At 37.5% G+C, this 15,666-nt stretch overlaps 1 protein-coding gene across 1 annotated transcript in view; it reads left to right on the top strand.

Annotated features, from left to right (window-relative positions):
* Positions 1-15,335, top strand: part of RIGI (RNA sensor RIG-I) — a 46,874-nt gene extending 31,539 nt beyond the window's left edge. The window contains exons 14-18 of the mRNA XM_016191771.2: positions 2,144-2,234; positions 5,574-5,744; positions 7,905-8,056; positions 11,529-11,672; positions 14,213-15,335. Coding sequence (XP_016047257.1) covers positions 2,144-2,234; positions 5,574-5,744; positions 7,905-8,056; positions 11,529-11,672; positions 14,213-14,503 — 849 coding nt within the window. The 3' untranslated portion in view covers positions 14,504-15,335. The remainder of the gene's footprint in view (positions 1-2,143; positions 2,235-5,573; positions 5,745-7,904; positions 8,057-11,528; positions 11,673-14,212) is intronic.
* Positions 15,336-15,666: the final 331 nt, after the last annotated feature.

The following is a 15,666-nucleotide window of genomic DNA, read 5'->3' as shown; positions in this document are numbered from 1 at the left end:
GCCTATTTTAAAGTGTGTCTAATTGGAGGTTTTTTTTTTATCATCTTATTGAGTTTGTGATTTTTTTTTTTCATAGTCTAACTCTCTCAGAACATAATTTGCAGATATGTTCCTCTGGTTTTTGACAAGAATTTTCATTCGGGGGCTGGGTGGTAGCACAGAGGGTTAGGTGCACATGACGCAAAGCATACAGACCGGCATAAGGATCCCAGTTTGAGCCCCCAGCTCCCCACAGAGGCGGTCCCTAAACAAGAGGTGAAGCAGGTCTGCAGGTGTCCATCTTTATCTACCCCCTCTGCCTTCCCTTCCTCTCTCAATTTCTCTCTGTCTTATCCAACAACAGTAACAATAATAACAATAACAAGGGCAACAAAGATGGGGAAAAAATGGCCTCTAGGAGCAGTAGATTCATAGTGCAGGAACTGAGCCTCTGCGATAACTCTGGAGGCAAAAAAAAAAAAAAAAGAGAGAGAGAGACACACACAGAGAATTTTCATTCTTTTTGCAGGATCTTACCGATTGAATATATTAACCTCTAACAAAGTCCAATTTATCTTTTTCTCTGTGTGTGTGTGTGGATTATGCTTTTGGTGTTGTAATGAGAACCCTTTGCTTACCCAAAGTCACAGAGATTATCCTATGCTATTTTCTAGAAATGTTATAGTTTTACTTTTTAAAAATTTTCCATTTATGTCTGTCATCCATTTTGAGCTATGGGTTTAGATGTGCATGTTTTTGGTTTTTTTTTTTGTATGAGAACTTTCATTTGTTCCATCATTATATGTTGAACATACTGTCCTTTCTCCATTGGGATGCCTTTTTCATAAATCATTTTACTGTATTTATGTGAATCTACTTCTGGATTCTCTGTTCAGTTCTGTTCATCTATAGTTTGTCCCAATGGACTCAGTGTTGACTGCTGTAGTTTTATAGTAAATCTGAAAATCAATGCAGTGAACCCTCTTTGTAAATTGTTTTCAGATTTATTTTAGCTATCTTACTTTGCCTTTCCATATTTATATATATTGGGGTCAGCTTGTCCACAGCTATGAAAAAGTCTGTTGGAATTTTATTGGGGGTTGTTTTAATCTAAAGATAAAATAATTGAGGAGAATTCATGTACTAGCAATATTGGCTTTCCAATCTATAACCAAAGGAGATGTCTTCATTAATATAGAACTTCTGTGTTAGTCTTCTGTTGTTGATAACAAATTTACCTCAAAACTTATCTACTGGAGAAACAAATATTATGTGTGAATTAGGAATCTAGAAACAACTGGGTGTATCTGCCTTGGGGGTCTTTCATGAAACTGCAATTAAGGTATTGGCCATGACTATAGTCATCTCAGGTTTGATGTGGGAGGGCAAATTTACAGCCTCACCTAAGTGGCCATTGCCAGGCCTCTGAAGAAGTGCTTCTAAGTTCAGTCAGTGGGACTCTGCACAGTATTGCCTTATGATCTGGCAGCTGGCTTCCCCTAAAAAAGTAGTCTAGGAGAGGCTGAGAGAGAATGCCCAATATAGAGGTCAGTTATTTTATAACTTGGAAGTGAGGCCCCACATGCCTACCATATTTCATTTATTAGAAACAAGTTACAATGAATCTGATTCAGTCTCAGGAGGAGGAAATTATACAAGAATCTGAATACCACTAGGTGGAGATCATTAGGGCTACCTTGAAGGCCACCTACTCCATCTTCTTTGGTTTTTTTGAGCAGTGCTTTGATGTTTTCATCATACCAATTCTGCATATATAGATTCACCTTACTAATTTTTAAATGTTATTATAAATCGTGCTTTTTACCTAGTTTTTGCTGGTATATAGAAATAAGACTTTCTATATATTGCTCTCGTCTACTGAAATCTTGGTAAACTCACTTATTAATTTTGCACATCTCCTATTCTGAACTTTGTTTTCTTCAGTTATAAATATCTTGGTGATTAAATCACATCTGATCATAAAGACCTATGTCATTGTAGCTTTTTATTGCCTTGCATTAACTTACAAGAAGCTTTGCCCCTCAGGCTTTTCAATACTGTATACTAACTTAAATATTAAACTTTTCTTTTTTTTAAATATATTTCAATATAGAATTAATCAGACGGATTATAAGTAGTTTAATCATTGTTCTTTTATTTTCAGGCTTTAAAGAAATGGATTGAAGGAAATTCTCAACTCAGCTTTCTAAAACCTGGCATACTGACTGGTCGTTCCAAAACAAGTCAGACCATAGGTATTTGTTACATTTATATTGTTATAACAGATGAAAACCTTTTAAAAAAAGATTTTGATTATCAATATACTAGGGAAAATAGAAATTTTACAAATTCTGTCAATTTTGAAAGCACTAAAATTCTTTTTTTTAAATTTTTTAAAAACTTTATTTTCCCTTTTGTTGCCCTTGTTTTTTATTGTTGTTGTACTTTTCTTGTGTTATTAATGTCATTGTTAGATAGGACAAGAGAAATGGAGAGAGATGGGGAAGACAGAGTGGGAGAGAGAGATAGACACCTGCAGACCTGCTTCACCACCTGTGAAGGAACTTCCCTGCAGGTGGGGAGCTGGGGGCTCGAACCAGAATCCTTATGCTGGTCCTTGCGCTTTGCGCCACATGTGCTTAACCTGCTGTGCTACCGCCCAGTTCCTGAAAGCACTAAAATTCTTTCTCCTCTCAGTGTATTACTCATTGAGATTTGTGTACTTCTTTCTTTTTCTTATACTATAATTGTATTATAACATATAGGTCTTTGTTATGTGCCATTGGAAGTCAACGTGTGTTGTTTTGTCATATTTTATACCCCACTCCCTATCCCTTGTGATAAGCCTTCACCCTTACCTTGTGGTAACCACTAATTGTCTTTATAGTCCAAAAGTCTCAAATTGTTTTATTTTTTAAAATGTTGTATTTTTTATTGGTGATTTAATATGATTTACAAGATTGTAAAGAGTATAATTGTAATAGGGGTGTAATTCTCAACAGTTGCCACCACCAGAATTCTTCCCATACCCTCCATTGGAAACTTCCCTATTGTTTATCCCTCTGGGAGTATGGACCAAATTTTTTTGAGGGTACAGAAGGTGGGATTTCTAACTTCTGCAATGGCTTCTCTGCTGGACATGGGTATTGGGAGGTTGATTCACACCCCCAGCCTGTTTCTAGCTTTCCCTAGTGGGGAAGGGCTCTGGAGATGTGAGGTTCCAAGACACATTGGTGAGGTTGTCTGCCCAGGGAAATCAGAATGGAATCATGGCAGCATCTGCAATTTGGTGGCTGAAATGCAGTAAGATGGAAAGCAGGACAAAATATTTAATAAGTGGCAACCATAAAGTGGGAATAGTGCAAATGAAAGTTAGGGACCTTAGGGTAGAAGGAAGCCAGGAAGTCTATTTTAGAAATGTTCCAGGTGCATAGCATGATGGTTATCCAAAAAGACTCTCATGACTGAAGTCCTAGGTTCAGTCCCTCCATACCACCAAAAATCAGAGCTGATTAGGGCTCTGGTTAAAGAAAAAGTTATGTTCCTAGGAGCCTATGTCTTAATAATCTTTTAAAAAATATTTTTATTAGTGATTTAGTAATGATTAACAAGATTGTAAGATAAAAGGCATAAAATTCCACATAGTTCCCATCACCAGAGTTCTGTGTCCCACCCTCTCCATTGGAAGCTTCCCTATTCTTTACCCTTCTGGGTAAAGAAATTTCTGCAAAATTCTTTATGGGGTGCAGAAGGTGGAAGGTCTGGCTTCTGAAATTTCTTCTCTGCTCAATATGGATGTTGGCAGGTCGATCTATACCCCCAGCCTATTTCTGTCTTTCCCTTTTGGGGCTCTGGAGATGTGTGGTTACAGGAAACATTGGTGAGGTTGTCTGTCCAGAGAGGTATGCCCATGGCTATACCTCCTGTTAGTTCTTGTCTTAATAATCTTTACTTGAGATTGATAGCTAACATAGGGGTGGACCAGAAATATTGTCTGGAAGATTGTGTCAAAGTTGAGAGCAGAACTAGAAAGCAGGATTAGACAGAGTTACTTGAAAACTTGAAGAAGCTATATAAATGCAATTAACTATTTACTACAATGATCTTACCAGAGCTCATAACCATTCATATTTAGCACTGGAGCCTGTACAGTCTCCGACTTCCTGTCAGACTGAGCTCACAGACCATAGTCACAGCTGGGAACATTTTGCATTCACTTCAGAACCCATCTTCCTCAAGTGGCAGAGTAGAATGATCCAGCCTTCCTTCAGCAAGTGGGGCATTCCCTAACATTAATATCTCATAGTGAGGATATGGTCCTGAAGAAGCCTACAAAAGGGCTTATAATGACTTTCCCAATGGGTATGACCAATGCTGGTAGAGAGAAGGATCTATCAGAGGTCTAGGCCCATATTATCTATAGGGGAAACCAAGGATTCTCTGCTAAGACCTTGGATGATGTGGTGACCTTATAGTGGTCAAAATGGCCATCGTTAAGTGAGCCAGTCTCTTGCTCTTATCCAGCTTTTGTAATCACTTCTTTATTTGACAATCTTAGACTTTTTCCCAGTTGTATAAGCACTGGGTGTCCTTTGTTGTATCCAAACCAGAGCTAGGTTTATGGGATCTGGCCTAAAGTTTAGGAGAAAATAGACCTAGGATATATATATCTAGGTTTTTAATGGAGGTCTTTTTCTGCATTCACTTGTTTGGTGATTCAAATAAAGGTTCTCATAGGGACAATAGTCGTCCTTTGCTTGATATGTAGTTTTGCCAGTATAACTCCTAATAAGTTGTCTAGTGTTTCTTCTGAAGTTTATCAAGGGGGTAACAATAATGCAGGTGCTCTGTCAGAAGAGATTTTAAAAAGTGAGAGGATATTTCTTACTTCCTTTTGTATAGTTAATTGAGTAGATAAGAGTGATTGAAGGAAGTGAAGTAAGGGGTAGGAAAGGAGGATGTTTAGGCTTAAGTAATAAATGTCTGATTAGAGAACTATGATGCCTTATTTAGGCCATTCTACTTCTGTTGTTTTATTTAGGAAAATGGTACACTATTAGAGTTCTAGACTACACTGAAAGTACAAAGCTTCAAAACTTCAAGTCTGCATTTGTAAAGGGTAATTAGAACATTTGTCACATTAACCTCAAAGGGTTTTGTCAAGTTACAGTTAATAAATAAATATGAAAATGTTTTGCTAGCTTAAAATTCCTATACATATGCAGAAGTGCTATGATTAGCACTTCTAGCACTGTTGATGTTTTTTGCAAAAACAAAACAAAACAAAACAAAAAACAGTATTTTGTTTTGAGGTGATACGATTTAAGCCACATAGCTAGTAAGTTCCACAACTGGGATTTGAATTCAGATGATCTTGTGACAGAGCCCACTTTGTTAGACATCACCTCCAATCACTTCTCTAAAGCAAAGGTAAGGAGAATAGGCTCTACTGCTTAGGGCTGTTATGAATTCATTAGTACAAAGCACTTATCATAGTACTGATTATATAATAAACATTTCACAATTAATAGCTTCCTTTTAGGTGGAAATTCCCTCTTCCATTAATTGTATAATGTCCACTCATTCTGACACAGGGATGACGCTCCCAGCACAGAAGTCTGCATTGGATACATTTAGAACCAATGACAATAATAAGATTCTGATCGCCACATCAGTTGCTGATGAAGGCATTGATATTGCTCAGTGCAATCTAGTCATCTTGTATGAATATGTGGGAAATGTCATCAAAATGATCCAAACTAGAGGTGAGAGAATCTTTGACATCATTTCTCAGTGACTCCATTTGTCTGAGTTGTGAAGGTGTCTCTAATTCTAACCTACTTTCTTTACCAAACCTGATGAGTGTGTGACCAGAAACACAGGGAGTTCTGGGATCATTAGTCCTAAAAATGACTTCCATTTACTTGGTTAGGATGGGGAGGGGGTGCTGTTTTCTCCAATGGCACATATCCTTTTTATTTATTTTTGGCCTCTAGGGTTATTGCTGGGGCTCGGATGCCTGCACTCCGAAACCACTGTGCCTGGCGGCCATTTCCCCCCCTATTTTGCTGTTGTTGTTATTGTTGGGTAGGACAGAGAGAAACCAAAAGAGGAAGGGAAGACAGAGAGTGGGGGAGAAAGATAGACACCTGCAGACCTGCTTCACCGCTTGTGAGGCTACCCCCTTGCAGGTGGGGAGCCAGGGGCTGGAACCGGGATCCTTACACCGATCCTTGGGCTTTGCACCATGTGCACTTAACCTGTTTCGCTACCACTGGATCCCCACATAATCCTGTTTTGATCCTTATTCACAATGAATACTAATTACTTGACTTGCATTAACTGACATATTTATGGAAGGAGAATTCCAACTTGGATTGAGGCATTGGCAGTTAATGGGTGGGCCTTTCCTGGCTGTACTTACTGTTCTGGTCTACCCCCTATATTTTAAAAAGAAACCTGTTGGAGTCCTTTTGCTTCACTTGAAATAGTCTCCTATTCTCTTTTCCTTATTACTAGTTTCCATAACATTATGCTACTTTGCATTTCCTGAAAACCATCTCTGAGCATATCACTTTTCTCTATAGAACCTCACCTGTCCCTAAATTACCTGATGTCTAAAGTTTTCAGAATCCAGCATGTATCATTACAAGTTTAACTTGCCACTCATCACTTATTTTTAAGTATATTTTTAAATGAATTATTTTTCTTTAAAAAATTTTAATTATCTTTATTTATTTATTAGATAGAAACAGCCAGAAATTGAGAGAGAAGGGGGAGACAGGGAGAAAGAGAGATAAGAGAGACACCTGCAGCCCTGCTTTACCACTTCCATTAGGTAGGGACCAGTGGCTTAAAGCTAGGACCTCGAGCATTGTAACATGTGCTCAACCAGGTGCACCACCACCCGGCCCCTGCTTTTATTTTTTTTATGGGCACCAAGGTTATTGCTGGGGCTTGCTGCCTGCACAATGAATCCACCACTCCGGGAACCATTTTCCTTGCTTTTTTTTTTTTTTTGATAGGACAGAGAGAAATTGAGAGGGGATAGTCAGGGAGAGAGAAAGAGAGACACCTGAAGACTGCTTCACCATCTGCATGTGAGAAGCAGGGGTTCAAACCCTGGTCCTCTCACATTATAAAGTGTACATTAAGCTGAGTACACCATTACCTGGCCTAGCACTCTTTATCATTTTTTCATTATTCATTTCAACCAATATGATTTCATCATAATTTCATTGTTGAACAAGTTGCTTGTGTGTTATTACTGATGGTGATTTTACTTTACCTCTTCCCTTTGCCTCCATATTGTTTGTTTCTGTTTCTTCCAACAATATCATTTTTTGAATGCCCATATTTCTTTTTATCCCCCCCACTTTATTGGGAGGGGATTAGTGGTTTATATTACAGTTGTTGCTACAAATGCCCATATTTTAAAATAGCTATACTACTTATGTTACCTTTTTTGATAATTTTATTATTGATACTAAATATTTAGGATAGAGACAGAGAAACTGAGAGGGAAGAGGAAGATAGGGAGAGAAACACTTGCAATGCTGTTTTGCCATTCATGAAGCTTCTTTCCTGCAGGTGGGGACCTGGAGCTAGAACATGGGTTCTTGATGTTGTAACATGTACACTCTACCAGGTGTGCCACCACTTGTCCCTGCCTCCCCCATTATTTTTAAAGCAGTGTTTCTGGCAATGTGACTGTCTTATCCAAATTTGAAATCAGTCTAAGGGTAACTCCTCATTTATTCTTGTGACTAACGGTGCACACTTGCATTTGAATTTGTGCTCTAACAGCTCATCTTCCCTGAAAGTGGAATTCAGCGAACCAAAGTTGAATCCCCTTGTTAATATAGCTTCAGTTTTGCCAGTGTTTTATGTCAAGGACATTAAGTAAAATATTTGTTTTCTGATAGGCAGAGGAAGAGCAAAAGGCAGCAAGTGCTATCTTTTGACTAGTAATGATGAGGTCATTGAAAAGGAAGACATGAATATATGCAAAGAAAAAATGATGAATGAAGCTATTTTATACCTTCAGAAACTGGATGATGCTGTATTTAAAGAAACGGTAAGCAGTGCCGGTGAAATAGCTTACCTGGATAGTGCACCTGCTTGGCCAGGTTCGAGCCTGGCTCCCATTGCTTTGGAGGAAGCTTTGGTGCTGTGGTGCCTTCCCACCCACACCTATTTATATATCGGCATCTATTTCTATATCTCTATATGAAAAAGTTTGCCAGGAGCAGTGAAGCCCCAATAATGACAACAACAGAAACAGGGGAATAGTTCAGCTGGCAGAGTGCAGGATTTGTATGCCTGAGGCTCCTGGTTCTTTCCCTCGTTCTCTCTTATAAAAAGTTAATGAAAACGGGTAAGCCTTTTCATCTGTGTTACTCTTTGAGAATTTGACCATAAGTAGCAAATAGAGACTATGATTTTGCTGTGTATTATTACTTTTTTTAATGAGTGAGATATATTAAGCAAGCTACAGTACTGCATCAACACTTGTGAAGCTTCCCCTGCAGGTGGAATCTGGGGGCTTGAACCCAGGTTCTAGTGTGACACTGTCCAGCCCCAAAGTGCACCTTTTTAATTTTAATTTTGTATTAGTAATTTAATAATGATCAACAAGATTGTGGGATAAGAGGGGTACAATTCTATCAGTTCCCACCACCAGAGTTCTGTAACCCATCTCCTCCATTGAAAGCTTCCCTATTCTTTTTCCCTCCGGGAGTCTGGACCAAAGATCTTTAAGGGGAGCAGAAGGTAGGAGGTCTGGCTTCTGTAATTACATAGTGATTATTAGGTACTGCAAAGAGCAAATATTGGCTGAGATTGGATAGGCCTGGCCCATGAATCCATAAGTTAGTTACAGATACACATGTTAGTTCAGCTACACATGTACAAGTTCTAGAAGGAGTGGCCATGATAGCACAGGAAAGCAGGGAACTGGAAGCACTGAGCACAGGAAAGAAAACCACTGACTTCTGCCTTGGGCTTGCTTAAATCAGTTATTAGCACCCACAATCCCTTGTGGGTTTGCGTATGTTCATACTACACTTGTAGGCTTCAGCCATATGCTAATCACACACCCAAATCCTATTTACATGCTATGTCACAACAATCTTTATGAATCTACTTTTTAAAAAATGTTTTTAATCAAGGGGATTAATGGTGTATAGTTGACAATAAATACAGCAGTTGGTACATGTGTAACATTTCTCAGTTTTCTGCATAACACTCTACTCCCCCCCTCACCTAGGTCCTTCATCGTCACACTCCATGAACTGAACACCCCCTCCCACTCCTAGGTCCTTTACTTTGGTATAATACACCAAATTCAGTCCAAGTTCTACTTTGTGTTTTCCCTTCTGTTCTTATTTTTCAACTTCTGTCTGAGTGAGATCATCCCATATTTATCTTTCTCTTTGTGGCTTATCTCACTAAACATGATTCTTTCAAGCTCTATCCAAGATGAGGTAAAGAAGGTGACATCATCATTTTTAATAGCTAAGTAGTATTACATTTTGATGGGGGTTGAATTGTTATGTGGAAAACTGGGAAATGTTATGCATGTGCAAACTATTGTATTTTACTGTCGACTGTAAGCCATTAATCCCCTAATAAAGAAAAAATTTAAAAGTGTGATGCTATGAACATAGATATACACAAATGTTTTTGGATGCATGTGTTTGGTTCTTTAGGATATATTCCCGGGAGAGGAATTGCAGGGTCATAGGGAAGGTTCACATCTAGCCTTGTGAGTTCTCCAGACTGCTCTCCATAGGGGTTGGGCCAATTTATATTCCCACCAACAGTGGAGGAAGGTACCTTTGCCCTCACAACTTCTCCAGCATTTGTTGTTGCTATGGTTTCTGATGTGTAACATCCTCAAAAGAGTGAAGTGGTATCTCATTGCTGTCTTTATTTGCATTTCTCTGACAACCGAAGATTTAGAGCATTTTTTTCATATGTCTGATATATTATTGAATCTCTTCTGTTGTGAATATTCTGTTCATATCCTCTCCCCATTTTGGGATGGAGTCCTTTGTTTTGTTGCTGATTTTGGTGAGCTCTTTATATATTTTGGTTATTAGCCTTTTGTCTGATGTATGGCATGCAAAGATCTCTCATTCTGTGAGGAGTCCTTTTGTTTGGGTGGTGATTTTTTTTGTTGTGCAGAAGTTTTTAAATTTCATTTAGTGCAATTGGTTTATTTTTGTTTTTATCTTCCTTGCAATTGGATTTGTATCACTGAATATGCCTGTAAAATTTAGATGGAAAAGAGTGCTGCCAATATTTTCCACTAAGTATTTAATAGTTTCTGGTCTAACATCCAGGTCCTTGATCTATTTGGAATTTATTTTTGTGGCTGGTGAAATGTAATGTTTTCATTTTTCTGCACATTTCAACCCGATTTTTTTTTGTGTGTTTAAATGATTCAATTATTTTTATTATTATTATTGATTTAATATTGATTGACAAGACTGTAGAATAAGAGGGGTACAATTCCACAGAACTCCTACTGCCAGAGTTTCGTATTCCATACCCTCCATTGGAAGCTTTCCTATTCTTTATCGCTCTAAGAGTATTGACCCAGGGTAAATGATCCATTTTATAAATAAAAATTATATAAGTTAAAAAAAGTTAAAAAAAACTAAAGCATTAGAAGTTGACCCATTTTTTTAAAAAAAGGAATACATATAATGACTTTTGAAGTAAATGAGGAACAGAACCACTTAAACATGTGAAGGTGCAACAGCATAAATGAATTCATCTGTTCACACTACTAAATAATTATCACCTGCAATTATATGCTAAGCTAATTAATTCAAAGATCATTAGCGACATGTGAACAACAAAACACCAAGGAGTAACATTCCTTAGAACAGGATCATTTACCCTGGGTCAACCCAATTTTTACAACACCATTTGTTGAAGAGATTCTTCTTTGCCTGTTAAATAGTCTGGACCCCTTTGTCAAAGATTAGATGACCATAGGTGTGGGGGTTTATTTCTGGGCTCTCAATTCTATTCCACTGGTCAGTGTATTTACTTTTGAGGAATACACTCTTAACAATGTAAGAGAGTCTCTTCCTCAGATTTCTTGACAACTGGAATTTTTAGAGAACAGCTCCCACCCAGCACATTGTGCAGGTGTTGGAATATGCCCGTGTGTATGTGTGGATAATCATTTACACTTTGGAGTGGCACACCTATTCAGAGAGATGGAAGAGTTTCAGAGCTCTTGAGCTATATCCAAATAGTAAGTGCAGAGGGAGGTTGCATGCTTTCTTCCTATCCCATTGCTGCATAGTCTACAATCTGCTTATAGTTAATCTTCACTAGAGATTGTTAGGAAAGAACATCAAGTCATCACTGGAATTTTTATAAAGCAAAGGACTGTATGTTCTTGGAAAGTGACGTTTGTTATGAACAAATGGTTATGTGTGTATGTGTAAATTATACTTTATATTCATGAGTTCTTTCCTTCTTTTTCCTTCTTTCTGTCCCTTCCCCCACTCCCCTTTCCTTCCCTACAGGTTTATCAGATACAGGTTCAAGAAAAATCTCTCAGGGATAATTCAGAAAAACCAAAGCCTGAACCTGATAAGAAAAATAAAAAGCTGCTCTGTAGAAAGTGCAAAGCCTTTGCATGTTGCACAGCTGATGTAAGAGTAGTGGAGGTGAGTAGTCTTCTTAATAAAGAGCACTGGGTCATTTATTAGTGCTAATGAAAAGTACTGTCTTTCTACAGGTAAAGTCATTTATAGAAAAATACTTTTACTTTATTTTTAAAACTTTATTATTATATTTTAATTTGCTTTCCTCCCTTTTGTTGCCCTTTTTATTGTTGTAGTTATTATTATTGTTGTTATTGATGTCATCATTGTTGGGTAGGACAGAGAGAAATGAAGAGAGGAGGGGAAGACAGAGAGGGAGAGAGAAAGATAGACACCTGCAGACCTGCTTCACTGCTTGTGAAACGACTCCCCTGCAAGTGGGGAGCTGGGGGCTCAAACCGGGATCCTTATGCCCGTCCTTGCACTTCATGCCACATGCACCTAACCCACTGTGCTACCACCTGACCCCCTTTAAAACTTTTTTTTAACCGAAGGGCTTTAGACATATGCCTACAATTTCATTATATAATAGGCCCCCAAAGTTTTCTTCCTATCCTCCCTCCCCAGAGTACTTTGCTTTGGTGTAATACGCCATGTCCAGTCCATGTTTAATTTGTGCTCTTTCACCCCAGAGTCATTTACTTTGGTTCAATGTATGGAAAAATACTATTTCTGTTGTTATCATGGTCAATAATAAAATAATAAAATAATTGAAATCTTGCTACACTTAATATTATGTAATCATTAAAAACAATGATTATGCAAACTGCAATGTTGGACCAGATCCTAGAACAGATAAGTATACCATTAAAAAAAGCATTAAAATCTATAGTTTATTTAATAATAAAGTGCCACCATTTTATAAATCTGCCATGGCTTGGATATGTTAGCATTTGGGGAAACTGTATAAAAGGTATATAGGAATTCTCTGATGTCTGCAAACCTAAAATTATCCCAAAGTCAAGTTTATTAAGCAAAATGATTATGAAGCTTAAAGTAATATAATGAATGAAAAACTTATAAGCTAATGACGGAAAAAATTCACACAATAAAAATTGTAAATATGGTATATTGGTGTGAGATAACAGCAACAGCATTATTACTATAAATAAAAATAAGTAAAATGCTAACTTTTGTACAGAAAAAAGACAAGGAAATATAGTATGATTTTTTCCTATCTTTCCTCTAATTTGTGTTTTCCAAATTAAAAAAATTATTAGTGATTTACAAAATCACATTTCAGTAGGGGTATAATTCCACATAGACACTTTCTTTTGGGATACAAATCACTTTTATGATGAAAACAGTATCTCCCTATTTTAAAACTATGACATCTTCAAATCAACCTTTTATAATTTTTTCTTAAAATTTTAATGGTACAAAAATCTCCAAAGGGAAAAAAATAGATTTAATGTCATTGTTGCTGATGGAGGAGAGGATAGAGTGGCTGGGCTAGTTCAAAGGATGGGTTAAATAAGACTGCTTGGTCTTCAAAATGCTGAAATCTCTATTTAGTCCAACAACATGGGAAGAAACATGTTAGGGGTGAGACTGAGTTCCTGAGTTTCCTTCTTTAACTGTAAAAAAGTCTCTTTAAACTCTACTTTTTTTTTTCTACTGGAAAATAGGCCCTTTAGACAATACTTGTTTTAGCTCTATTAATATATATTGGCCTTTTTTTCAGACTACATTAAAGTTTATTGTAGAGCATGTTCATCCTTGGCTCTTTCTAGAGCCATGTTGAACTTTTTCGTTTGGTCTGTATCCTTTGGATTACACCTGGCAGAGCCCCTGTTAAACTCATAGAGGCTTCACAGACCTTCATTAACCACCCCCACCCTCTAAAAAAGCTCCCCTTTTATTTCTGAATTAATGAAGGGTACTTCCTATTGGAAGCTATGTTATCTGGAAACCTCTTGATCCTCATCATATGACTTACACCTCACTTCTACCCATGTGACTGGTATCCATGTGACTGAGATTAAGGCTGTATGAATTCTGCCTTGACTTTCAGATAAAATCCTTATTTTGTTTCTTCTCCTTTTAAAATATTTTTTATTTTAAATTTTTTATATTTATTTTCCCTTTTGTTGCCCTTGTTGTTATAGTTATTATTGTTGTTGTTATTGATGTCATCATTGTTGGGTAGGACAGAGAGAAATGGAGAGAGGAGGGCAAGACAGAGGGGAGAGAAAGAGACCGACAGACCTGCTTCACTGCTTGTGAAGCGACTCCCCTGCAGGTGGGGAGCCGGGGGCTCGAACCAGGATTCTTACACTGGTCCTTGCACTTTGCGCCATGTGCACTTAACCCACCGTGCTACCACCCGACTCCCATTCCTTCTCTCTTTTTAATAGAGCACTACTCAGTTCTGGCTGTTGGTCGTGCCAGAGATCAAACCTGAGACCTCTGGAATGCAAGTTCTGTACACTGTGGTTATGCTGTCTTCTCAGGTTGAATCTGCATTTCCTTCTTAGCCATGTTTCTATCAAACAAGTGGGATCCCACTTATTCTTATCTCAAGCTTTGTTGTGTAGTTTTCTTTAAGAATCACAGTAGCTTACTGGTTCTCACAGCTGATTTTATTATTTGATTATTTGTAGCAATGCCATTACACTGTGATTGGAAATTCTTTCAAGGAGTGCTTTGCACGCAAATCACACAGCAAACCAGAGAACTGTGGGAGTTTTGAGAAGAAAGAAAAGATATTCTGTGTCAAATGCAACCATGACTGGGGGATTCATGTGAAATATAAGACATTTGAGATCCCATTTATAAAAATTCAAGGTTTTGTGGTGGAAGATATTTTAACTGGAATCCAGACACCATACACAAGATGGAGAGACTTCGATTTTGATAAGAAAACATTTGATGCTGCAGAAATGTCTAATTGACCTCAAGCACTGAATACTTTGTAAGCTAACAGGGCTTAATAGTAGTTGGGAAATTTGCAATACCTTAACTTCTGTTTCTATCCTTCCTCTTAGAACCAACAACTGGGGCCAGGCAGTGGCGCAACTGGTTAAGTGCACACATTACAGTATGTTAGGACCTGGGTTCAACACCCTGATTCCCACCTGTAGTAGTGTAGCAGGGCTGCAGATGTCTCTCTGTCTCTTTCCTTATCTTCTCAATCAATTTCTGTCTCTATTCAATAATAAATAAGTTTTTTTAAAAAAGAAAGTCTTAAAATCTTAGAACCAATAGCTCACATACACTCATTAGCTACTCAATGCACATTGCAATGTATGAACCATGGAATGCTGAAAGGTTTTCCCTATTTTCTTTCATTAATCTAATGTCTAATGTAAATTGGCTTTTGTACTTAACAGTCTCAAACTGTTCTTGTCAAAGTCACCAGTGACTCTGGTTGTCAAGTCCATTGGACACTTCTTAATTTTTCGATTCCCTTGTTGCTTTTTATCCTACTAAGCTACTCCTTTCTTAGAACTCACTCATTTTTCTATTTCTGCTAGCTATATTCCAGTCTTTTCTTTTTAAAGATTTTATTTATTAATTAGAAAGATAGGAGAGATAGAACCAGACATCACTCTGGTACACATGCTGCCGGGGATTGAACTTGTGACCTCGTGCTTGAGATTCCAGTGCTTTACCTACTGTGCCATCTCCCGCACCACATATCCCAGTCTTTTCTATTTGTTTCTTGTGTGATCTCTAAAATGTTAACGATTCCAAAGTTTCAATAAATATATAAATACACTCTCATTTTCTGTGTGTGGCTTGTATTCTATAGTAAACAGTCTTTAGTTGATTTAATAAATGCATTTTCTTTTCTTCTGAGACAGAGAGGCAGAGAGAGAGAGAAAGAGACCATACCACCGAGTGCGGTAGGGGCCAGGTTTGAACCTGGGTGTGTATGTGGCAAAGCAGTGCACTATGCAAGTGAGCTATTTTCTGGCCTGATTTCTATTCTTTTAGAAATTTTATTATGCATCTTGTATGATTTTTTAAACCTATTCCTTTATTCTTTTTTAAAAATTTTATTTATTGATTTTCCCTTTTGTTGCCCTTGTTGTCTTTTTTTATTGTTGTTGTA

The sequence above is a fragment of the Erinaceus europaeus genome, chromosome 10 (genome assembly GCF_950295315.1).
Source record: "Erinaceus europaeus chromosome 10, mEriEur2.1, whole genome shotgun sequence".
In the NCBI taxonomy this organism is placed as follows: domain Eukaryota; kingdom Metazoa; phylum Chordata; class Mammalia; order Eulipotyphla; family Erinaceidae; genus Erinaceus; species Erinaceus europaeus.
This window is presented reverse-complemented; position numbering and strand designations above follow the sequence as displayed.